Source organism: Onychomys torridus, chromosome 4 (assembly GCF_903995425.1).
Source record: "Onychomys torridus chromosome 4, mOncTor1.1, whole genome shotgun sequence".
Taxonomy (NCBI): Eukaryota; Metazoa; Chordata; class Mammalia; order Rodentia; family Cricetidae; genus Onychomys; species Onychomys torridus.
Genome location: NC_050446.1, coordinates 61500495 through 61526453, shown reverse-complemented (window position 1 = coordinate 61526453; position 25959 = coordinate 61500495). Strand labels below are relative to the sequence as shown.

The 25959-nt window shown below is 53.1% G+C and overlaps 1 protein-coding gene across 5 annotated transcripts; it reads right to left on the bottom strand.

The window, feature by feature from the left end:
• Positions 1-724: 724 nt before the first annotated feature.
• Positions 725-25813, bottom strand: Tnks1bp1 (tankyrase 1 binding protein 1). Of its 5 annotated transcripts, none has more exons than XM_036183304.1 (12): positions 25682-25809; positions 22782-22881; positions 21139-21766; positions 19643-19712; positions 14724-16070; positions 10483-12524; positions 3565-3928; positions 3166-3316; positions 2919-3055; positions 1812-1969; positions 1501-1573; positions 725-1164 (listed from the first exon to the last, which is right to left on the bottom strand). In XM_036183304.1, exons 2-11 carry the CDS (start codon positions 22864-22866, stop codon positions 1513-1515), a joined length of 5043 nt encoding a protein of 1680 aa, XP_036039197.1. In that variant the 5' UTR covers positions 22867-22881; positions 25682-25809; the 3' UTR covers positions 725-1164; positions 1501-1512. The 5 variants fall into 5 exon arrangements, with proteins under 5 accessions (XP_036039197.1, XP_036039200.1, XP_036039198.1 ...); XM_036183307.1 differs by having other exon boundaries at positions 3565-3925; XM_036183305.1 differs by lacking the exon at positions 25682-25809 and adding an exon at positions 24748-25292.
• Positions 25814-25959: the final 146 nt, after the last annotated feature.

Sequence of the window (25959 nt, the reverse complement as noted above, 5' to 3'; positions counted from 1 at the left end):
TATAGCAGCCCAAGGTGACTAAGACTGACTCCCTGCTCCCTCTTATGGAAGCGTGGCAGGATTCCAAGGCCCTAGGAATGGCCAGCCTACAAGAGGAAGGACTTTGAACTCCAATAATTGAAACACAAGTCACCACACTCCCAACCCACACTGGACTCTACCATAAGAAATAAAAATTTTTGTGTCAAGCTACTGAGATGGGGTGGTGGTGTTTGAATCAGCAATCAACCCACTACAATCAGTATACCCTTCTGCAGAGACACTAAGCCCAAAGAGTGGAAGGGGTGACATGTCTAATAACTGAGTGAGCCCCTGTAACAAGTATGGTGGTTAATCCCACTGGATAGAGAACAACATAGATTAGCAGCACACACTTGTGTGTCTGGGGACAGGGGAAGGAGACTCACCCTGAGTGACCATGGTAGTACCCAACAGCTGGGAAGCAGGTAGCATAAAACAAGAGGGAGCCCACCAGTACAAAAGCAGAGGGGTTTCTCTCTGCTTCTAGACACCATGTCTCTGCTCTGGCCTATCTGCCCACCCCACCGTGATGGACTGAAACCACAAGACATAGCAAATCTTTCCTCTCTTGGGGTACTTGCTTAAGGATCTTGTCACAGAAATGCAGAGCTAAACTAACACAGGGAAGAAGCAGCGTTTTCCAAATGCTCCCCTAGAATGGGAGGGATATGAGTCCCGCCACGCACCACAGTCCTGGACAACACCAATTCCCAAAAAACTTTATTCATTATTTCAAGTGGTAAAATGTCATTGGTCTCTGTGGGGCACCTAGCGGGAAGGAGGGCAGGGTTTGGGGGGGGGGCTCACCCATTACAAAAATCAAAAGCTTTTATAAAAAATGCTATAAATTGGTATCAAAAGAAAACCCAGGGGAAGCGGAAGAAGGAAGCAAAGAGGGTGAAGGGAAGAGTGAGGGAAGGAAGGGCCCAAACCTCCCACCACTAGGTAAGGGAATCGGGCCGGGAAGGAAGGTGTGGAAGAAGTTGGGACGGTGGTACAAAGTGCATAAATGTGCCTCCCAGACACTCCTCAGAAGTGGAGGGGGAAGGAGGCCGCAGTCTGAGCCTTAGCGGGGCTCCAGCTGTCTCCTCACTTGGGGACCCCACAGGAATGGCACTGCCTGAGACTGCCAGATGGAAGGACCTGAAATTGGGAAAGAGGACAAAGGTCAGAGAAGAGACAGGGTCCAGCTTCCTCTGCCCTGGGGCCATTCTGATTCCCTCAGGGGAGCCCGGGGACCTCAAGTTAGGAGCTCTAAACTGTGTAGGCTAGCTGACCATACTAGGCCAACCGCAGCAGCTGAAGGACTGTCCCAGCCCACAGGGACACAGGCTAACTAGGTCTCCCTTTGGCTTCACCTGCTTCCTTCCAACCTCTCAGAAAGAGAACCTTAAGGACCAGAAGAGGACACAGGACAGGACCTCCAAAGCTCTCCACACCAGGCCCTACTCTCAGCCAAGCCCAAGAACCTAGCCTTACCTTGGCCTCTGATCAGACCTTTTTCTTCTTCAGCTTAAGGGCTTGTAGCCAGTTGGGCGATGATCCTTCTGACCTGGAAAGCAGAGTGCAAAGGTCACAAAAGCAAAGTTTAAAGAAACTGAACAAGGTGAGAACATCTACCCTCTGGTCAGAAGAGGCAGACTGGGGTTCCGCTGCAGGCCTGGACCCCCTACTTAACGTGAGACAACTCAACCTCCTCTCAGCCTCGGTTTTCCACTTCTACAAAGTGGGTTTCCTCTTCTCGGGATAATACCTGAAGCTCAGGAGATACCTAGAACTCAGTTACTTACCCTGAGGATTTTTCTGGCTTGGGGGGTAATGTAAGGGGTTTCCCCAGCCCCGGGACCTTGCAGGACTTAGAACGATGGATGGAGGACTCCTTCTGGCTTGATTTGCTCTCTGTCACCTCCCCTTCCTCGGCTGAGCGATTCCGGGAGCGCAGCTTAGCCTGGAAGACACAGATGAAAGACGGACAGGCAGCAAGATTCAGAAGGCCAGGCCTTTACCAAGAGGGTGTAGCCCCCAGAACCAGGCCCAAACCCCTCTCTAGATATAGAAAGTCAAAGATCTGCCTTCCTCAGAACTGATCCACACACCTCGAACATCAAAAATATATCGGAGAAACAAAATTCAGTAAACTAGGCCGAACAAAGAGTGGTAACTTCCTGCCCCTGTTTTCGATTGTCTATCCTTTCTGCAGGCAATGTCCTTTCCAACCCAGAGCCAACTCCTGTGCCAACCTCAAGGCTAAGAGAAACTGCTTACAAGAAACCCTGCCCAAGCCACCTCCCATTCCCAGCTAAGGTCAGGAAATAACTCCTACTGAACAGCCCAGCCCATGGCTGAACTCCCCATTTACACCTATACGTCTGTCCCCCTTTACCAGAGATACTCGTGGGCATGGACCATGCCCAACCCCAGCCCTCACCCAATACCCTAGAGGCTCTGAGATGAAAGAATATCCTGTTCTTTGTTCCATCAAACCTGACACATTGAAAAAAAGTTGAGCAGGGAACAAAGAGAACCTTCCAGAATCCTCTTTAGCACAATACGAGATGGGAGAAGAAATGGATGGATGGATGGATGGATGGATGGATGGATGGATGGATGGATGGATGGATGGGAGGGTGGGTGGGAGGGTGGGTGGATGGATGGATGGATGGATGGATGGATGGATGGATGGGTTGGTGGATGGATGGATGGGTTGGTGGATGGATAGATGGGTTGGTGGATGGATGGGTTGGTAGATGAATGGATGGATGGTTGGATTGGTGGGTGGATAGATGGGTTGATTGATGGATTAATGGATGGATAGATGGATGGATGGACAGACAGATGGAAGGAAATGCTGGGTGCACGGCTGGCAGAGCAGTGTGTGCTGAATGATCAGATGGTACCTTCAAAGCTGATGGACTCAGGCCAGGAAATAGGTTGACTTTCAGCCCTTTGGTGCCCAAGGACATCCGTGTCCGGCGGCTCTGAGGCTCCTCCACTACCTCCTCATCTGAAGACGGTACCCGGGAAGTCCTTGGCTCTACAAATGTCAGGGGAAGGGTATCACAACCTGAGCAACATGCCAGACACCACCCTTACCCACAACCCAGACATTGACACAAACTCCATTTAATGATACACTGATCATACCTGTTGAATCTTGGAACAGCCGAGTATCCGAGTCCGCTGTCTCTGACAGACCCAGGGTACCCCCAGGCCGTATGGCTGGGGCCCGGTGTCCTCGCTTGCGCCCTAGGTTGGCACGACTCCGATACATGGCACTATCAAGGATCTCAGTGTCCTGCTCAAAACAACACCACACCATTGCTATTATTGACCCATATCCGCTTCACCCCACAGGGGATCCCCAACACTAGTCCAGGAGCTGATGACCACTGCAGTTCCTCATTGCCATGAGGTACCTAAAACCTTTATCTGTCTCCCACGACTACTCAGAAAAGCTCTGAGAAAAAGCCTTTGACTCCATCACCTACATATCCTGACTCCTCCAACAGCCCATCCACCACCGCAAGTTCACCCTCCACTGACCTCTATGAAGGAGAAGTCCTCACTGGGGCAGCTGGGCAGAGGTCCTCTGGGAGGCCGTCGGGGGGGCAGGGCTGACCCCTGCTCATCTTGCCTAGCCCCCCCTGTAAGACTCCAGGTGCCATCCACCTCTTCTACCTGGCTGGCTTCACCATCAGGCTGAGGCCTCGAGGAAGGCAAAGGATCTCTGCTAGACTCCTCAGGTTCCCCTTGGCCAGCACCTGCAGTGGCTCCTTCCTCCTCCAACAGAACCCTGAGGCCTGAAGCTGCTGATTCCCTTCGAGTAGCTACCTTTGAGCTGCTGGCTGCCATTATCCCCTCCAGAAGGCTCTGGGAGCCGGAAGGTGGGGAGCGAGCCAGGCACCTGCTGGGGTTGCAAAGGGACAGGCCAGAAACCAAAGTCATTCACCAAGCAGTAAGACCTCATTTCTCTTCCCTGAAGCATACAGCACACAAAGAAAGGGATGAGCCTGCTTGGCTGCCTGGAAGGCCCCAGAGTAGGCTTTATCACATACTACAGTCTGGGGGCATCCTTTATCAAAATGCTTAGGTCCAGTTTTCGAGCTGAGACTTTTCCAAGTTTGGAAATATTTACACATGCATAAAATGAAATTTCGTTGTGTGTCAATCAATGCATGTAAGCAAGTGTAGTGAGGCCAAACAACAATCTCAGACACTGTTCCTGGCATGCATGGGTGCGGTCATGCGTGTCTCCAAGGACAACTTTTGGGAGTAAGTTCCCTTCTTCTACAATGCAGGTTCCAGAGATCAAACTTGGAGAGTCACGCATTGACAGGTGGCTCTCACTGGCCCGGCTCCCCTTTGCTTTTGACAGGATCTTTCACTGGTCTGGAACTTTCATCAATCAAGTAGGCTAAGATGGCCGGCCAGGAAATCCCAGAAACTTTCCTGTCTTTGCCTCCCCAGCACTATGATTACAAGTGTGCACAGTACCACATTAAGCTTTCCTACTGGGTTCCAGGGGCCAAACTCAGGTCTGTAAACACTTTACTGACCGAGCTATCTGCCTAACCCTGTAAGGGGCTATGTGGTTAACAAAACCTAAACAAAAAAATTCCTTTGTGTCTCATATTTACCTCACGCATGCAGACTTAAGGTAATTTTATGGTAATTTTGGTTTACCTGTACTTTGTGACCTGCCCCTGGGGCCAGGTATGGATTTCTGTGTGATATGATGCTGTGCTCAAAAAGTTTCAGATTTTATGGAGCTGGAGAGACGGTGGCTAAGAGCACTGAATGCTCTTCCAGAGAACCCAGGTTCAATTCCCAGAACCCACATGACAGCTAATTCTAGTTCCAGGGGATCCAACACCCTCTTCTGGCTTCCACAGACACTGCATGCACACAGTACCCAGCTATACATGCAAACAAACCACTCACGCACATAAAACTAAAAAATAAGTAAATCTGTCAGGCAGAGGTAGCGAATGCCTTTAATCCCATCACTTAGGAAACAGAAGCAGGCAGATCTCTGTGGGTTCCAGGACAGTCAGGGCTACACAGAGCAACCCTATCTTGACAAAAAACAAACAAACAAACAAACAAAACAAAACAAATAAATAATCAAATCTAAAAAAAAAAAAAACTGTTTTAAAGTTTCAGATTGGGGTTTTAGATCTTTGGGTTAGGATAGGTACCTGTCCCTAAGCCCTTGCATGAGTCCCTCTGCCTGTAAATACCCCGTATTCCTCTACAGAGTCATTAGGGAGGGAAAAACTAAAGATTGAAGCCTGCCAGCATGACATCCAGCACTCAGGACACTCCCAGAAATCACACTTAGTAGTGCTGCCCTGAGTTAGCGTGGGTCAAGCTCCATTCAGGAGCATGAGCCTGGATGGTCACACTTCCTGGGATAAGTCAAGAGTCAGCCCATCTGCCTTCACCCTCATCTCATCTCCAGCCCCTTCACACCTTAACTCTTTATCCCCCAGCCTCTCAGGACCCGGGCTCTCTAGAACACACCTGGGCAGAACACACCTGGGCAGAACACACCTGGGCAGAACACACCTGGGCAGAACACACGGCCATCTTGGAACAAGTAGCTCCCTCCCCTCACGTGGGAAGTTTCTCAACACCCCCACTTTGACAGCCTCTGCAGAGCCCACATCATCCTCCAAAGCCCAAGCTTACACAGCTCTTCGGCTCTGAGAACTATGGGCTCCAACCTACCCCAGCCTGAACCCACAGCGCCAGCCACCTTCAATCCTCCACTGCCTGTCTGGGAGCTCCTCAAGGGCAAAGCCAGGCTCCTTTTTGTCTCTGTGCCCCAGCATTTCTAGCCGAGAGACGAGACCACACAAACATTTGCTGAATGACAGGCAGGGTGTCTTTTGCCCAAAGCTCTCTCAGAACACAGCACAGATACCAGGATGGCACCACCAACACCATGTCCAGCTGCCACTCCCTAGAACATGCTCACTCGTCACACACCTAGGGCAGGCGGGTGTGTGCTGGTACCCACCACACCTAACCACAGCACAAAGCCACACCCTGATACACGCACGGGTAGCGAAGGCTAGTGGGCAATGTCTAGAAGCGAGACTGCTGGGTAATTGGTGATACTGTAGAAGGTAAAGAAATCAGGCAGGTGAGTCAACCCTGAACAGGAAGATGAGACAGAGACAGGGAGAAATGTGTCAGTCTGTCCTTCCCTAAGCTGCTGACAGATGTAAACTGGAGAGAAACGGGGGGGGGGGGGGGGGGGGGCTGGTAGAGGCTACAGTCCAGCAAGACAGAGGACTCGGGAGCCTGGATGGCAGCCAAACCAGCTTAGAGTCGGGAGCTGGCAACGAGAGAGCAGCAGTGGTACCCCACCCAGCCCGGACAACAAGCAGCGGAGATGATGTGAGCCGACTGAGAAGGGACAGAAAGATCTACTCTCAGCCCACTGAAGGCAGAAAGTAGTGAGGGACTCTGCTGAGTGGGCTCTAGGGTGGCGCAGAACACGGCAGAGCCCCAGGGAATGCAGTGTACACCCACCCAAGGGCCTCTGCCTTCTGCATCAGAGAAGCTTCCCTCATTAAGAGCCCAGGGCATCCACAACCTAAGGGCTTTCTGGCAGGACAGAAGGGACAGGAACCTGGGTGCTAAGAGACTTAGGTTCTATCCTGCACCCATGCCAGCCTTGGCCCCAAATTGCATGCCCAGTCCAAGCCTCAGTTTCTTTATCTGTTGAATGGAAATCGAAAAAGTCCCAGAAGTTCACTGGGGCATACTGGCAGGTGTCTGTAGTCATGTTTTATGACTACAATATGGTTGATACGTAATAAACATAAATTGCTAAGATGGTTCTCGTCATTCTGATCAGAGGCTCCTGGCCTGAGAGGATGCCTCACCTAAACCTTCCACATAAACCACCCAATCTGAGTATCACCCAATCTGCCCAACGCTACCCTCCGCCACTACTTCACATGCAAATACTGGGGACAGATCTGCAACATGTCTTGGTGTTTAAGGCTCTAAGACCTAAAATGAGGGAGGACCAGGGCCAGAGCTGGGCTGATGCATTTGAAGGGACCAAGTTGCCTTTGATACCAAAGAGAAACAGGGAAGAACTCAGAGAGGACAATGAAGTTAGGGCCCACAGGAACAGAAAGGAACTCACAACCATACTCCCCACCCCACTCTGGGCCTCAGTTTCTCAATCCCAGGGGTGGTTGGAATCAATGATCTTTGAGTCTTCTTGGAGCCTACAAAGACTTCAAACTGCCTGGGAAGGTTTCGCATTATGGAGTCCAGAGGAGCAAGGGATGACCAAGAAGCCAGAAAATAGAGGATCCTGTACCAGCCCTACCGGACTCAGAAACGTCACTAGATCCAGAACTCGCTCCTCTCACACCACCCACCTGCATGCTGGTTTGGTATAGTTATTCCTGCCAACAGCCTATACCAATGAGAGCCATCAAGGATGTGTGTTTGTCCACCATGAGGATCGCAACAGAAATGTCCCCAAGGGCCTCCCTTTAAGGACACTTCACATCCAAACTTGCAAAACAGATGCCAACACAGGTGACTGGGTTTTTTTTGTTTGTTTGTTTGTTTTTTTAAAGCAATTACCACAGGAGAGGGGGATTTGAATCAATCACTTTACAGGAGTTAACCTTCTTCATGAAAACCCCAAGAGAGCCTGGAGTAGATTCTCGATTTACATATGAGGATATGGGTCCTCAGATAAGGCCACTGCTTCAGTTCACTTGCCTGATGTCACAGAGGTGTGTAGAGAATGAGGGCCAGCAGATGGGCCCCAAGCCAGATTACTCTGACCCATTCTTAAGGACTTCCTGGTACAAAGGAAATCTCCAAATTTTTCTTGGAAGATAAGCATTCCACAGTGTATTAGTTTCCCCATGTCAGATGCTCACAGCACCAGCTTGTGGGGCATTAGTCAGGGAAGTCTGGAAAACTTGGGTCACGTCCTAGATAGGCTATCAGACGCACTCGGTCCCATGCATGGTCACAGACACACAGCTCTTTCCAAAAACAGGACTGGCTTTCTTCAGGACATATATCGGAAAACACAGCATCCACACGGGCCCTCCCAAACAATGACTTCCTTCCAGCTGTGGAAGGAACGTGTTTTCTTATATACAGTGAGGCTCAGCTGCCTGCATTCCAGCTAAACTCTAAGCACAGGTGACACCAGATGGGTGACACCAGATGGATCACGGTAGCATGTCTTAAAAAGCATGAGTGCTTTGAGGTGTGGAGATTCAAGCAGCCGCTCCATCAAAGCCATCCACATGCTGCCATTGTCCTGTCAGTGTGGGGGGGGGGCCCATCCTCCCTCCTTCCTAAATAACAGAATAGAATGCTACTCATCCTCCTCAAGAACCAACCCCAGGGGGGCAGAGCCCCACTCCTTAGTAATCTGTTTTGAATATAATGGCCACGAGAATGGCGTACTGTAGCCTCTGTGACCTGTGACCTCAAGCAGATCACACCATCTCTCAATCTAACAAACGAACAGGATCAAAATCCCTCTCCTGCTGCATAGGGCAGTTGTGAAGATCAATGCACCACTGAACACTCAAACAGAGAGGGCTGAATCTCAGGAAGAAAAATGAGAACAGGCACACGGAACCCATGCTCCCTTGGACCTCCCAGGTCAACGAGGAGAAACAGAAGCTAAGAGCCCAACCCCTAGTCCAGGCTCACAGGAACGTCCCTGCCCCCAACATTGAATTCTGCACATTCACAGCCCATACAGAGTCCACGGTAACCTGTCATTCCCTGTCCCCTGTCCCGCCTCTCCTCAGCCAAGTCACCTGAAAACGCCCTTCCTCAGCTTCCCTTCCTAACCCTGTGCTTTCCCCCTCTTCCACCTCCATGCCAAATGTCTCTCTCAACCCCCACCCAGAGCCTCCCTAGCCCCTTCCTGGTCCCTCCCACTCTCCTCCCACAGCCATCTGCCCTTCCACTCAGAACCGCCTCTGCCCAACACCCCCCTCTCCTGCCCTTCCCACATGCCTGCTAGGAAGCTCCCACTCTGGGACTGAAAAGGGTAGAGTTCTACACATTTCAGAGAAAATCAAATCTCAATGGGTGAAAATGTTAATGAAAGACATACAATGCCTTTTTCATACCCTTCTCATAAGGTCTGAAATCACCTCTGTTGGTTTTAAAACATCCATGTGACAGATGGTTGGTTCTTATCAGCCTGCCCCCGCCCCCACGAAAAGTTCTCTTTCCCAGGCACTCCTTTAATCACAGCACTCAGGAAGCAGAAGCAAGTTGATCTCTGAATTAGAGGCTAGCCTGGCCTACATTGCGAGTTCGAGGTCAGCCAGGTCACATAGAGAGACCCTGTCTCAAAAAACAAAAATGAAGAAGAAAGGAAAGAAGGAAGGAAGGTAGAAAGGAAAGAGGGAGAGAGGGAGGGAGGGAGGGAGGGAGGGAGGGAGGGAGGGAAGGAAGGAAGGAAGGAAGGAAGGAAGGAAGGAAGGAAGGAAGGAAGGAAGGAAGGAAGCTTGGTTTGTTTTCATTAACTTGGGGTTGGGGTCAAGGTCACAGGGCTGGGACTTGGTTCTTGACAACTTCAGATTCCTCAACCACTGCTCTTCTGGACTCTATAACAGAGCAGGTTAGATCACCTAGTTCCCAACCCCTTGGCCAGACAACCAGTCACCACCCATGGGTCACCTTCCACTACCTACACAAGCATCCTAGGAGCTCATTTGGCTTGAGGCCTACAGAGCTCACCAGAAACCAAGCTAGGAGGATAGCTCACTTGGTAAAGTGTTTCCCTTTCAAGCATGAACACTTCAGTACAATCCCCAGATCCCATGTTTAAAAGAAAAAAAGGGCAGGGGGCCAGACATAGTGGTGTGGGCTTGTCATCCCAGCAATGAGGAGGCAGAGACAGGGTGATCCCTTGGGGCTCACTGGCCTGCCAGCACAGCCTACTTGGCAAGTTTCAGAGCAGTGAGAGAGCTTGTCCCAAAAACATAGCAACAGGAGTGACAGCAGAGGTAGTCATCCCATAGGCACAGTGCTTGTATATATGTGCTCGCATGCGCGCGCGCGCGCGCACACGCACACACGCACACACACACACACACACACACACACACACACACACACACACACAGAACTCACCAGAAACCACCAAAGATGTGGCAGATTCCATTTCCCCTGGACAGCCATAACTCAGTCGTCGAGAAAGCCCAAAACATTAGTTGCAAAATGGCACCTCACATTTTATATTCATCCCTCCAAAAAGAATGCATCTAAGTTTTGTTTCAAAGTTTAGCATAAAATGTAAAATGTGAAACTGAGTGTTCACAGCCCTAATTTTCCAAATACTACAGTCCAGAGAGAAAGCTGGTTTTCCCTCCTCAGAGGGGTCCCTCATTTAAAAAGCAATCGCAGGCCCCCTCCCAGTCCCCAGATGGAGTACCTTACCTGGCTCCCAAGCCCAGGGCTTCTTCTGTATCCATTCCAGTGTCTTCAGGATGGGTCTCAAAGGAAGGTGAGGAGCTGCCTTCACCTTGCGTCTCTGGCCCACTTGTCTCGCCAACCCCCAGCTCCCTGGCCTCCAAGGGGTCTTCATTCTCCAAACCAGGGGACAAACTGCCACTATTCTTAAGATCTAGCTCTAGGCCAGGGCCCACTCTCCCTACCCCACACTCCCTAACTTCACTTGGGGCCCCACAGAGATTGAGGTTCCGGAGTCCCAAGTCCTGGGTCCAGTCCATCTGCCCAACTCCACAGCCCCGAGAACCTCCTGACTCTAGGTCACAGGACACCTCTAAATTCCTCAGACCTAGATTGTCACCCCAGTCTACCTGACCCACACCGAGTTCCCTGGGCTCTCCGGGGCTGCAGCCTGCCCCAGGGGCCATGTTTCTCAATCCAAGATCAGGTGTCCAATCTGCCTGTCCAACTCCTCGCTCTCTTGACTTAAGGAACTCTCCAGCTTCCACACCTGACCAGTCGGGCTGCCCCACACCACTCTCTCTGGCCTGGCTGTGCCCTCCTACCTCTCCTGGCCCTGGCAAATCTCTGCTCCTCACCTCCACGTCAGAAGGCCAGTCCTTCTCCACAACTCCCATCCCCCTGGGCTCTTCAACACCTCCAGTTCCCAAATGACCGGCCAGATCCCCATTGTTCAAGCCCAGGCCGTCTGACCAGCCTATTTGTCCCACAACATTCTCTCTGGCCTCACTTGAGCGCTTGGAACTCACACAGCTAGACACTTCTAAGTTCCTGAGACCTAGCTGGTCAGTCCAGTCCACAGCACCAGCCTTGGTCTCTCCAGGTGGCACAAAGTGGCCACCTCCAATCTTCTCGGAGGGGCTGAGGCCAGCACCACTCACTCTGTCTTTACCAATGATGCCAAACTGAGAGCTACTCTTAGCAGCCTCCACGCATAAGTCCCTGCTCCAACCTTGAGGCCCTGGACTAAATGCTGCCTCCGACTGGGTTGTAACACCAAGGCCGAACTCCCCAGTCCAGCCTCGCTGCCCTATTTCTCTGTCTTCCAAGTCAGCACTGCTAGGGCTCTGACTCCCTGCCTGCATTGGCCCCTGCAGCCCTGGGACCTCCTGGTTGGAATCGCCATCTTGCCAGTTGCCCTGGTCTTTCAGCCTGATGGCTCCATCTTGCAACTGAGGTGTGCTGGGGCTCAGCAGGCCCCCAGAGTCTCCTTCCTCCCGTTGGCCCGTGTCCCTGCTGGCCTCACGAAACCTGTCTTCGCCACTTGGGGTCTTCTTCTCAAACTCTTCATCCTGCTGTTGAGCTTCTTCGGGGCTGAACCCAGAGCTCAGGGTTCGTGCCCCAAATCCTCGGTCCTGTGAGCTGAGGGCCCTTGACCCACCACCACTGTAATCCTGTAACCAAGCACTCTTCCCGAACTCCTGGTCCTGCTGGGCTGTGGCCCGGCTGCCACGGATGTCAGGCACAGAATCTCGCTTCTCAAACTCCCGGTCCTGCTCCTCAGCATCTTGGCTGCTATAACTACCAGAGAGGTCCTTCAGCCCCAATTCTTGACCCTTCTCATAGGAATCTCTCTTCCCGAACTCCTGGTCCTGGAGCTCTTTGTCACGGCTAGAGTAAGTGCCCTGGGGATCTCTCTTCCCGAATTCCCATTCCTGTGTATCAGCCTCCAGGCCCTGAGTGCCAAGCTGAGCTGGCTTCCCCACTGCCCATTCATGGACAGACACTTTGCTCGCATCCTGGCTGCCAGGGGCTCCTATCACCTCTTGACCAAGGCTGCATCTACTGGCCCACTCCCTGTTGTTGCTCCCCTCCCCAGATCCTTGCCCACACTTGCTGCTCCAGTCTCTACTCCCAGGGCCTGGGTCTCCACCAGGACTCCGGTCTCCAAGGCTGTAGTTCTGAGAAGCATCTTGAGACCAGCTAGAAGGGCCAAAGCTGCTGGGATGGGAGTCTGCTGCAACCCCAAATTCACTCTGCAGGTCTTTCTGGGCCCAGCCAAGGAGTCCCTGGGAAACGAGGCGGAAAGGGGAGACAATGTTTAGAGTTAATTGAGGTGCGAATCAACTCAAATTGAGAATGACCACTACCTAGTGCCTCAGAGGCCCACTCTGGCAGGAGAATGCTGCCTAGATTTCAGCTGTGTGACCTTGAGCAAATCACTTAACTACTCTGGGCCTAAAGATCCTCCACCTTAGAGAGAGAATTCCTACTACATGTGACTTGTGTGTCAGGATCAATCAAGAGCATTTAAACAGCCTGGCACACATGGACTCTCAGCTGGACAGTCCTGTGATCATGTTTACAGCCCTTGGGCAAGAGCTGGCTAGCTGCCAGGAGAAATCCTGCCTGAAGGAGAGGCCTACATATGCGCCTGGGGGTGGGGGGGGGCACTGTCAATGAAGGGCAACCGATTTGCAGCTTACCTTGTGAAGCAAGGTACTGACACCACCCAGAGCTCTTTTCGAACCCCCATGAGCACCCAGGCCCTTCCAACCCTCTGTACAGCCTCCCCCAGGAAGACTCCGCCCCCAGCCAGCCCAGAAAACTCAGGGCACAAGGCTCCCTACACCCCCACCCAACTTTCCCTGACTCACCCCAGAGGGCGGGCGGGCTCGGGGCTCAGGGCTTCGGAGCCGGCCAGCCTCATCCCGCAGTGCCGCGTTGGCCAGTAGCCGTTCCAGGACAGACATGCTGGCTTCCCTCTCCCCAGGCCAGGCCATGCCCCCCCCACCTCCCGACTGACCACCCTGGGGCTGCTGGGTGAGCCAGGTAGCAGGGCAGGGCTGGGCTGCTCCCCTAGCCAGGACCTGTCCGACGGCTCTGCTCTGGCTCCCGCCTGTCCTGGCCCAGCTCCCCAGCTCCTGGAGCAGCTGCAGTTCTGGCAGCCCCGCCCAGAAGCCAATTGAGTCACTCACATCCTGGGACAGACACACCTACTGCAGGAGTCAGTGTGGTATTAACCCCTTCCTCCTCCTCCTCCTCCTCCTCCTCCTCCTCCTCCTCCTCCTCCTCTTCCTCCTCCTCCTCCTCTTCCTCCTCCTCCTCCTCCTCCTCTTCCTCCTCCTCCCACCTCCTCCCAACTCCAGAGGGCCTCTGGGGGCTCCTCCTTGCCTCCAGCTCCACCCCAACCAGTCCAGTCCAGGATTGAAAAATAGGTCTCAAAAGCCACCTGGATTCTAGCCCTTAGATGCAGAGGCAGCCTGGTATGAGAAAAGGCACAGAGCCGAAAACTGGGCTGGTCCTGGCTTAGGCCCAGCTACCAACTTGCTGGGTAACTGCACAAGACACCACTTCCTCTGGGCTTTGGCTGCTGGTCTACAAAGCAGATCTTGAACTCAACGGTAATTCCAGTTGTAAAAGCCAACACTTAATAAACTATTTATAATGAGCCCAACACTATACTCAGTGCTTTTACATGTCTTTACTCATTTAATCCTCTCACTCTCCAAGGTACAGCCTATCACAGCCATCACCATTTTACATACAGGGAAACTGAGGCAGAGGGTAGCAAAGTATCTGATTCAAGATTACACCTGGGCAAAGCATTAGTAGAGCCAGCTGAGCACAGGTAACATACCTATGCTATCAGATGAACCCAGGCCCTCACGGTCTGCACAACCTTCTCCCTTGCATAACATTCCCGGGAATCACAGGTTGACTACTTGGCATGTGCTACACCCTGGCTGAAGCACTTTCTCCATTTCGTTCCAGGCAAGCATGGGAGCAGGGGAGACAGCTCCATCAGGAAAGTGCTGACAGCGTAAGCCTAGCACTCAAGTTTAGATCCCCAGTACCCACAAGAGTTGGGCACAGGGGCATGTGTCCATAATCCCTGGAGCTCACTGGCCAGCTAGCCAGCCTAAGTCAACGGGTGAACTGCAGGGCACACTGAGACTGTCTTAAAAAATAAGGTGGACAGAGATGCCTGAGGTTGACCTGGGCACACACACACACACCCCTCTATGAAAGAACAAAGCATACAACTAAGTTCGCTCCTAAGACTGCTCAGCTAGTGCACGCCGGTGTCGGGACTAGAACTCAAACATCTAAACCGTAAGCACTACCCCAGACGCCTCCGATAGCAACTGCAGAAATGTGAGGTGTGGGTCCACAGCTGCCTTGGTCTCCCAGTTAAAAGAATGAAGCCCACCCAAACGCTACCCACACGCCCCGCCCCCCATGCCTCATTCCTATGTCCACCTTACCTCGGAGCAGGTGCTCGGTGACTGTGCATCCTTCAGCTCAGATCCAGCTGCCCGCCTTGCACTGCCTGAGTTGGGAGGCGGTGATGCCAAGAGATCATCCAGCCAGCGAGAGCTGCTTTCAGGGCCTGTAGGCTCTGGGGACACCCTACAAGGGTCCTGAGCCTCTGTCCTGGGTTGGGTGGTCTCTGCCCAGCCTAGGGTCACCACCTCCTCCTCAGAAGGCAATGCCTGCCCAGGACCGGGCACATCAACAAAGAGGATGCAGGGTTGGTCAGGGGGTGTCGGATGTTGCTGTCGCAGTACTGGCTCCAGAACAGGCAGGGCTGCTTCCCTGGTGGCCAAAGTGATGGGAGACTCCTGCTCCGCCAGCGGTTCCTGGTCCTCACAGCTCTCCTCTGCCTGAAGTAAGGGGGTTCTAGATGGGCCCTCAACTGTAGAGGGGAGAACAGCCGGGGACTGAGGCTGACTCTTTACATCGTCTCTCTGGGGTAGGGAGACACCTGGATCATTTCCCTGAACCCCAGAAATAGGCCTTTCTAGGCTCTCTGGAACTGGTGGGGTTCCTAGTCCCAGCTGGGACACTCCTTCTTCCCTGCTGGATCCAGCCCAATTGCCAGCCTCAGCAGCCTCGGCTGCCTCAGCTGCCTCACTGGCTTCTGTAATGGGAGACGGGGGTGGGGAATCCAGCCGCCACACACCCAGACCTGAGGGCCTGGTGGGGAAGGTCCACTCAAACGACTGTGACAAGCTCCAGTTAGACTCGGTCCCACTTCCAAAGGGACGATCTAAGGCTGACTGGCTCCCCTGGTCTTGGGGCAGAGCAGCCAGTGAGCCTCCCAGCTTCTCTTGGTCCTGGCTAGGTGGCCGAAGCAGCACCCCTTCTGAGAATCGGCGCTGAGCCAGGCTGCTGGGACGGGGTTCTGAGCAGCTCCGGCCTGCTGTCTCCTCCCCATGTGGGAAGGAGGTAAGGTCTGGCAGCTCGGCCCCCTCAACCAGGGGCTGCTCTGGGCTATGGTGCCCTGAGCCTGTCTCCACAGGAGAGCTATTGGGTCTGAGGGTTTCTGGGGTTGCCTCAGCAGGTAGCTCTTTGCTGGGGGGAGGGCAGGGATGCTTATCAGGCAAGGCAGCACTGGGGGATGCTGGAGTCACAGGGGGGCAAACTGAAGCCGCAGGAGTCGCAGGACTCTGGGTTTCTGGAAATTGAGAATGGTGGGGAGAACTCTGGTGGCTTGGAAGCCGGGGAGATTCGGAGGCTGGGATGGACTCGATTGCCGGAAAGACTGTGCTGGTGCAGCCTCCATGCTCTGAAAGGGGGCCTGGACTTGGGGTGGTCCGGGTCTTGGAAACCTGCAAGAGAAAGGTCAAGAGTTGTCACTTACTTCTCAGTTGGGTGCAAGCTCACACAGGCCTTGGGTCAGCTGGGAACGACCCAGGAGGTGAATTCAAGTAGTGTTCCTCCTCCAGGCCATCTTCCCCAGAAAAGGCACCCAGCTTTATTCACTTGGCATCATTCTGAGTGCTTCAGTGGTTCAAAGGCTCACCTAAGGATCTCCTCCAAGAGGCAAACAACACGGGCTTTAGAAAGGGGTGGGGAGAATCTGACCATCTAGGAATGCGTGAACGGAAGGGAAAGGGCTGGACTGAAAGGATTACACGCCCATCCCAAGGCCAGAGCATCTCCCAGGAGCATCATCAAGCAGAGGATGGAACTTCATTTCCTCAGGTCTCAGCGCTACCCAAGCAAGCACAGAGGCCACAAATTCGAACAAAGAATGCCGGATGTCATCAAAGGCACATGGCTTCTAGGAACCCCAGTACTACCTCCTATAAGCTGAATGTCTCCTTCCTACAGGCTCTCTTAGGGCCTCGGGATCCCACATGTGCTCTTGGGCTGACGCCAACATCCACCTCAGAGTTACAAAAGGATTAAACAAAGATTTGTGCGTATGGACCCTGGGTATTTAAAAAATAAAATAAAAAAGCCAGCTGTGGTTACTGGGAACAGAGAGAAGAGATGACACCAGGAAAAGAAAAGGAGGCAGAGGTGACACCAAGCCCTTGGTTCTCCCGCAATGTGCCACTCTGCTTGTCCCCACACAAACTAAGTGAATCCAGATACACTGACACATGCCCCAACTTCTGTACCCCACCACTTGAGGTCGTGACCCCTAGCCACTGCCTCCAAGGTCACTGCCTGCTGGTTCTGGGTGACAGAAAGAATTCTACTTCTCTAGCCCTCCCACCCCCATTCTCCGTGCAATAATCTAGTTCCCAAACCGGGGCCTTTAAACTGTATCACCGATGGCCCACCCCTTGGTCAGTCTTCTGAAAGCCACTTATTCCTTGAAAATGGCAGCCCCTGGATTACTGGAAGCCTCCCAGCATCACTGTTACAGTTCACAGTGGTTTCCAGAGCAGAGTCAACTCTTCTGGCGTCCTGATTCCCTACGCTTTGATTCGGGGCCCTGCGTTCTTCGGAGGCCATCCATTTGGCCCCAGACCTTCCCAATAACAGCTCCATCACCACTGCCTCCAGTTTCAACTTGGGCCCGCCACCAGCCCATTTCCTATTTGTCCCGTTCACTCTTTTCATGTTCCCAACTCTCTCATTCTTCAACCCCTCTGGGAAGCAAGGGTCAGTGACCCCACTTCCTTCTCACAGCTCCATCCCTCCTCCTTGCTCTCAATTTTCTTGTACTACCATCAAGGGCTGCCTTTTACACAACAGTCCTCAACACCCTCGCGCTCTTCATCATACTGTTGAAAGCTGTTTGCACGCAGCTCTCTGCCAACCCTCGCACCTGGGCAGCTAGCTGTGGCTGGGCAGCTGGTCTCCCATCAGACTCATCACTGACCTCCAACTGCTTCCGGAGTGCCCACCAACCCTATGTACTTCCTTTCCTTTTGTCTCTCCTCAGACCTCCAACACCTTTCAATCTCTCTCAGCTGATGCCCTTGCCTCCTGCTCCCTCAGAACAGAAGGGAACAAACACATTCTGCACCCTTTCCTATCCTCCACCAGGAGCAGGGAAGGAAGCCTAAGGGCTTGATTCCCCTTCCGTGACCACACGGTGTCCTTGCTGCAGGCTAAGGCCAAGCCCTCTTCTCTCTCCTGCACCACTGATTTTCCCTCCCCACTTGACCAGTCTCAGGGCACACCAACTGCTCTACTTTCTTGTGTCGTAACAGCTAACAAGAGAGAAAGACAGAAAAAGAGAGAGATCACTCTTGACCCCACATTTCTCTCTCCCTAGCTAGCTACCATTTGTTTTCTGGAAGGGATTGCTTACCTTCACTATACACAGCTCCTCTTGCCTGAGTCAAACAGGCTTTCTAAGTCACAACTTGCACCTAACTACTTGCCAAGGTCGCTGACGACCTCCCTGTAGCTAAATCCAACTTCCAGTCCACCGCCTGAGCCAGGCCCGCCACCATCTCTACACCCATAAATTCCAAGACTTCCCTTCAAACACACTCACTTCTCCTAAATGTCATCACACTCTAGCTAATCACCCAACTGACATTTCCATTTGGATGTCTAAAGAGCATCATGAACTCAACAGACTCAAAAGCAAACTCCTCATCCGTTCCCCCAGCTATGCTCTGCCTTTAAGAGCCCCATCTTAGTAAGTGGGAATCTCATCCTGCCAGTGGCTAAGGCCACATGCCTTGGGGTGTTCTTAGATTCTGCATTGCTAGACTCTCCCTCCCTTCCTCCTCAAAGAGACTGCATGTCCTCACTCTATCGCCTACAGATTCCAGTCCAGATCCGACCACTTCTCACCAGCTCCAACACCTGCCCCTAGGGTCCAAGCCATTAATTACCATCTGTCCCTGGATCCAGCTAACCATCATCTCACTGGTCCCTGCTGCTATTTGGACTTCTCTGTAGCCCCTTCTCAACTTAGGAGACACAACTTTCTCTGACTTCAGACTGCTCAGTGGTATCTTCTCCTTGCTCAAGCCAAAGTCCTTAGAGGCCTCTAAGCCTCTGCCATTAAGTACTATTCCCCTTGATCCTCACTACTACCCAGTTATCATCTCACTGCACCCCAGACCTCTTGGCTTCTTTGCTTCTGCATATGCTGAGTCCTCTGTCAAGAATGCCGTTCCTTCAATATCACACCACTCACTACCTGACCTACGTAGTGAGGACTTCCCACTACCCTCACCCAGCACATGACCTTCCCAATTCTCCTAGCATGTGTGCAACACCTTATATATCTGCCAGTTTACAGGATGTCTATTTTCGTGTCTGACTGGCATCCTTTGGGAGGTGAGGTCCTTACAGCAGGCACAACGCATATTTTGTTCTCTGATGTCTTAACACACAGCGTACAATTACATACAGTCAGATCTCTATTCCAGGGCACGAGGGACAGCCTCTAGCTGACAATGGCTCTCCATGCAAGAGCCATTTTTGACATGGTTTGCTCAGGAAATTAGGCTTCATCAGAGATAAGGAATGAGCAGGAAGCCCAGACTTTTCTCTTTCTGAATCCAGAAGTAGCAGCATAGCCAGGGAAGATTCTAGGGTCAGACACCTCAGGTCCTGCCTCAGGCCACGTGAGTTACTTAGCCCACGTCCTGGCATTCTGAAAAGGGGCTCATAAGACCCTCTAGCTGGAGTCACCAAAGGGACTAAACTGGCTAACATTCCCAGGACATGCCCTGCACACAGTAGGGGCTTGGTCAGTGGTATGGTACTGCCATCATGATCAACCACACTTAGCCACCTTGATGACCAGAAACACTGGCTGGGAGTTTTAGAAAAAATATCTGAGTCTTGGAAGCCAGTCTCTGGGCAAGTCCATGGGCCTCAGTTTCCCCATCTAAACTCTAGAGCATAAGAGTTGATCTCAGATGACTCCCCAGCTCTACTGTCCCACAGCTGTGCTCACCACACGAAGAGAACTCACATCGGTAGGTGGCTCAGCGCTCGTCAGCTTAGCCAGGTCCCCGTTCATTGCCAGGCCAGAAGTGAGGCTCCTGAGAGGAAAGGAGACAGAGGGGAGATGAGGCATGTTGAGAAGGAGGGAAGGTATCCCCCAAGCAATTTTAACAGCACCCCAAGGTTAAACATGCCAGGATTTCCTCCTGAGGTTGGCCTGGGCCCACTTGGATAAAGAGGCTAGGTGGTGTCCAGTCAACAAATGCCCAGGACATAACTCTCACTCCCTTCCTGCACACACACGTTTAAATGCCCCCTCCCTTTTAGGGAGGGCATCATGTGTGTCCAGATCACTCAGGGGTTCCTAAGAAGACAATGTCTCCCTCTCCTAGTCCCTAAGGGGTTAAAGTTCTTCTCTGGCCAGAATGTAGCTAGTCCTAGCAGCCCTACTGATATTTCTCGAACAGTTGTGGGAGAAGGGGAATAGAGGTGATTTTCCAAGACTAAACCCTTCATGGATGGAAGGAGGAATCCAGGCTGGGAAGCAGCATGGCCTCCCAGCAGCCCTGGTCCTGGATATGCAAAGGTTAATTGCCCAGCCCAACCACCAGGTGTTTTCAGGTGAGAGAAGGAAAAACTGGAAGGGAGGGCAGGGCAGGGCAGGGCAGGGCAGGGTAGGGCAGGGCAGGCAGGGCAGGCAGGGCAGGGCCTTCAGCTACTGGCTCAGCCCAGACCACAACAGGTCTGGCCTCCACAGTGGGAGAGAGAAGGGCCAACTATGCATACTTCAGGCTGGTGCTCTCTTGCCCTGGAGCCTTGGCTGGTCAAATCCCTTGCCTCCCTCCCATGCTGTGTCTCCCAGGAGCATCTCCCAGCCAGCCTTCCTTTACATGCAGGCCAGCTATGGGTAAGAAACACATCATGGGAAAATGTCTCCAACTAGAAATGTCTCATCTCCCATCACACTCCTCATGCTAAGACTGTGCCCCCCGCAGATCATGAGAGCTAGCAGTTAAGATCACAGGTTTCAGAATCATACGTTTGAATTCAAACTGAGAGGCTGTAAAGAAGTCACTTTGGAGCCTTGGTTTTCCAGTCTCTAAAATAGACCTAACAGTCCCTTCTTCCAAAGAGCATGGGTAGGTATGTATTCAGTGGACCACAAACTGGTCTACCAAACCCTACAACTCTCTGGCACAACATGCACCAACTCTATAAAGGGAATTATGGTGAGCTGGGGATGTAGTTCAATGATAAAACACTTGCACAAGGCTCTACACTCAATCCTCAGCACTGTACACACACACACACACACACACACACACACAGAGAGAGAGGGGGGGGGGAGGGGGGGAGGGAGAGAGAAAGCGCAATAACATCACCATTTGCTAGAGATTCTCTGAACCGTAGACAGGGTTGACCTGTGTTCACATAATCAACCTAACAGTGAAGGTGAACAGCCCAAACTGGAGCCCACTTGCTCCCTGGCCCCTCCAAGACTTCCTACCTCTCCTTAGCCCTTACCTCTCCTCGGGAGTCTTGCTATGTTCCTCCAGGTACTCTGCTGGAGACTTTGCTGTCCCCTCCTGGGACTGTCCTTTGGCAGGGGTCTTATCATCCTCTCTGGGTCCAGGGGTACCATAGGTCCTAGGACCATATCGAGAGCTTCCATCATGGTTAAAAGTGAGGCGGGAGCCCCAGAGGCGGTCAGGGCTAGCAGGGATCTCCTTCCGAGGCTGCTCCATCTTGGCCAAGATCTCTTCTACCGTACTGGCTGCAAACCGCTCAGAGGAGGGGCGGAAGGGGGCAGGGGCCTTCCGCACACCTCCCAGGGCAGCACACCGAGCTGGGGGTGTTAAAGGGGGTAAGTCTTCTTTCCCAGAATCCTCTTTCCCAGACTCTTGGGTAACTTCTCCTCCAGCAGGTGCCTCAGCTGTAGGCCTTGGGGCAAACGTGAGGGGTCGCTTGCTAACACCATAGGGCTGGGGTCCTGCCAGCATGTTCATCTTCCGGGCAGAAGGCAGCTCAGCCAGGGGACCCCGAGGAGGCCGAGGCCCAACAGGAACCAGGAGGCTGGGCTTGGCAGGCAGAGCTGGCTTACTGGGCAAGGCCCGGGGCTTGGGCTTGACAGGGGGCTTAGCCCGAGGGTCACCTATCAAAAGGAAAGATTCATTGGAACTGTCAGAAGAATCACGAAACATAATTTTTTGCGACTCCTGCTGCACCAAACCTCCCACCCTCCAACTACAGGAAGTTCCCATCCTTCGAGGCTCAATTATGCATTGCTTGTTCCATGAAGCCTTCCTGGATTTTTCACACCCCAGATGTAGCCTACCTTCTCCAAACTCATTCAATGTTTACCCGATCCCCTTCTTAAAAGCTAATGCTATTTATGTTGTGGGCGCTATGGCACCTGATTTCTCTAGCACCCTATTTTGCACCTAGCACAGATTCCTATTAAATAAATGAATGAACAAATGAGTATATTCATCTGCCTGACCCCACTCAGCCTGGGGACCCACCAGCCCTATTTCTTTAGAGGGCCCTAGGTACCACGTTTCCATAGTGAACTTTTACCCTAGGTACCACGTTTCCATCGTGAACTTTTACCCTAGCTGAGCTCTCCCTGTCTCCCTGCACACTCCCAGGCCACCCCCTCAATGTCATCTGGAGTGTGATCAGGAATGCAAACTTACTATTGACCTATGTCAAACAGAAGCAAATCTGCCACAGGAAGAAAGGGGAAAAAAAAAAAAAGAGCCAGAAATCTACCTTCTATATAAGGCATTCTAATGCCAAATAAAAGACCTTGGGAATTACTCACGGCCACAACCCTTCTATAATAGAATCCTGTATCACCCACTCATTCAGCTAAGCATTAAAAAAAAGTCTAGACAGGGAGAAAGAAATGTACTCCATTTCTCCTGAGCTTCAGTGTCTCCTTCTCAAAGTGTTACTCGACCCATCTTAAAGATTCTGCTTCCACCCCTGCCCATCTCGACCTCACTCACACCAGGTCCCGAGGCCCTTCCGGCCCTTGACCCTTGACCCTTGCTGCCTCTCACTTTAACACAACTCTCACTCGGCTACCTGGCAGGACAGAATAGGGGTGCAGCCTCTACCCTCCCAGTCACCGGCCCCACCCTGCACCCATCACCCATTGGTACCTGGCTCCGAGCCAACAGGCGCCAGCTCCTCCCCCATCTCCTGGGGCAGTGGGGAAGCCATGGCAGTGCCTTCCCCGACTTTCATCACATGTGGCAGACCCTGTTTGAGAAAGGCGAAGCAGCGTAAGTTGGGGTGGCTGAAGACCCAGGAAGTGGGGGAAGGGGGGGGTGAAAAAGGAAAGGAGCTGGGCGAGGCAACAGGCTTGGCCAAGGAAGTCTATTTCTAACCTAGGCTGTGTGGGACAGGAAGAGAGAACTCCAGAAGGAGGTCGGGGAGGTCCTAACAGGAGGGGTGGGGAAGGTCCCCACAGCCACATCCTCAACTCTTGCTACAACGCTCCAACTCTTGGCTCTGAACTTCAAAGATCTGGAGCATCCGAGCGCCACCTCTACTCACACCACCCCCAAGCTCGCTCCTATGACACCCTACTTACAGTTCTCGAGACACCCCTCTTGGTTAGGTAGCACCCACTAGAGGTATCTGCACTCCAGGCGGGGCAAGAGGGCCGGAAAGTCTCAAGTCCCGGGAATCACCTCATGGGAGACGGGAAAAACCCGCTCCTCCCCAACCTGAGGCTCCGCCCCACTGCCGGCCCCCCTCTTCCCAGTCTCCTCCCTCCTCTATGGCTGGGGAGTGGCTCCCTACCCCCGTTCCCCAGTCTTCCTCCACATCCCTGCCCCCCCTCCTTCTCTCAGGGCTGTCTCATCCAAACACAGGGAAATAAGAAATAAAAAGTAAACATCTGGAATACATTTTTTTCCTTTAATTTCTCAATCGTTTTGGCTTCAGCTTGGAATTTGATGAGGTAAAGCCAGGGCCTAGTCCTGTTACCATAGCAATGGCCTCCCACTGGATTTCCAGGGCCTAGCCAAAGGGAAGGAGGAGCCGGCCCAGGATGGGAAGAGAACGGACTGGGCTTGATTACATGGGGGGTGGGAGGGGGTGGTGACTTGGAGGAAAACTCCCCAGGGTCCTGCCTTCCAGGGCAGTCAGGGAGGGACCTGCTTAGCCTGTGAAATGGGAATATGTGTGGATCACTAGCCTGGAGACGCCTGAAGGAGTTTTGAGGGACCAGAAGAAATTAAACCAGATGACAGCCACATAGTAGTAGCTTGTCATAGGAGCTTCTAGATCTGATATTAAAAGGTTTAACTGCTAAGTGGGTCTACCACGTTAGAGCTGTGTGACTTTTCCCTATCTGAAAAATAGGTTAGTAAGACCCGAGTTTCAAGCCACACAACACATCAAAATATCAAGCAGGGAAGTGATAAGTTGGCCACTGTTAATGTGACTACATTCAGTGTCACCAATGAGCTAACTAACATCCATGGTAACCACCTATACCTCCCCCTGCCAGCCTAGGCTGCATTCCTAGACCATTCCTTCATGCCCCCAAGTCACCAGTTCTTCAGGCATTCCACCTCCTCAGTTCCCACCCTGGCTGCTGAAGCACCCTCCCACCCACAAGACCCCCTCAGGCTCTGCAGCCTGGTGAATGGTGAGCATTGCTCCTCAGGTTCAAGAGCAAGGGAGAAGCTGCCTAACACATGGAATGCACACATCCCTGGAGGGCAAACCAACCCTCACCATGTTGCAACCTCCAAGTCCCCCTCCCACTCCAGCGGGTCCAAGAGAAGACAGCTCAAAATTCTAAAAAACAACCTTTGGTGAGGTCTTTGCAAAAGACATTCCTATCCCCTTGACCCTGCCGCAGCTTATTTCGAAGAGGGTATGGAGAGAAACTCTGACAATGTCAGTCTCTGATCAGCCAATTACCACAGGTTTTATGTATCCCTGGTGCGTGGGAGAATAACGCGCGGGGCCCGGGTGGGGAGAATGACAAGAAAAAAATAAAATTAAAAATATACAAGATTGTTTCCTTGTCCTTGAACATTATTATAAGGGATATGGTGTGGGTGGTTAGAAATGGAGAAAAACTAGTCCAGAACAGAAAAATCCTCTCACCTGCGGGCTTGATGGACACCTACATCTGCGGTTATAAGGGGCGGCAGAGATGAAAACAGGCTCCGGGTCCCCAAGAGGGGAGGTGGCTACAGTAGAGAGGCCCCAGCCAGGAGCCCCAGGAAACCAAGGCCATGGCTTCAAGCTGCAGAATCGCAGTGCCTCAAGAACTCCGCACCCTTAATGGTCTCGAGGAGCCAGACAGCCCTGGGAGTAAAGGCTGCCCCCAAAGGATGGGAAGGAGCTAGGTAGCCTCAGCCCTGGGCAGGCACCCTAAGGGCAGGCAGGGTCGTCTCTAAAGGTCTCTCGCTGGATGTGCGGCTAGTGCAACCAGGAGGGTTAAGTGTTGGAAGAGGGAGGACCAACAGGAAGACGGAACAGCCCAGGGCAAGGGGCTGTTTGGAGGGCCTCCGTAGGGAGCTCACGGACATCGAGCGGCCAGCCGAAGAGGAGGAGCAGACGAGGGTGGAGGAGGAGGGGGCGGCAGCAGCCGCGGACAGTTCGAGATGCCAAGCAGCCCGCGAAGGAACAGACCGAGGACTGGCGACGCGGATTGTGGGGGCGGCCAGGGGTGGGTAGCTGGGGGCGTGCCATGGGAGCTGGGGAAGGGGGCCGGGGAAGGCAGGGGTAGGAGGGGGGGGTCCCTGGAGCAGCTCTGCCCGCCCCCGGCCCCGCCCCACCCTCGCCTCTCCCCGCTTTCTTCTGGCTCCCGGCACGAGTGCCCTCCACCCCCGCACACACGCGCCAGCTCTGCAGCGCCCCCGCGTCCCCAGCGCCCCAGGCCCTCGCAAACTTTCCTGGTGACCCACCCCCACCCCCACCGCCGCCGCCGCCGCCCCAACCTGAGGTCCTGGCTGCTAGGCGCCGGGTTCTTTCCATACCCTTCCCCGCCCCCATCCCCGGACCCCGCCCCCTCCGGCCGCCGCCGCGCACTCACGAGCTCCCCCGGGATGGGCTCTGCTCAGCTAGGCACCCCGACGCCAGTGACCGCTGCTGCCGCCACCGCCACCGCCACCGTCACCGCGGGACCGAGCCAGTGCAAGCCCCGGGGCCCCTCCCCTAGTCCCGCCCAGGGCCACGCCTCCATGTCGCTCATGAATATTCATGTAGGAATCCGGGAGTGGGAAGCCGAAGCTGAAGAGTCCGGGGCACCGTATGCAAACAAGCACAGCTCGCACATAATTATTCATGACCTTGTAAATGAGGGGCCGGTCC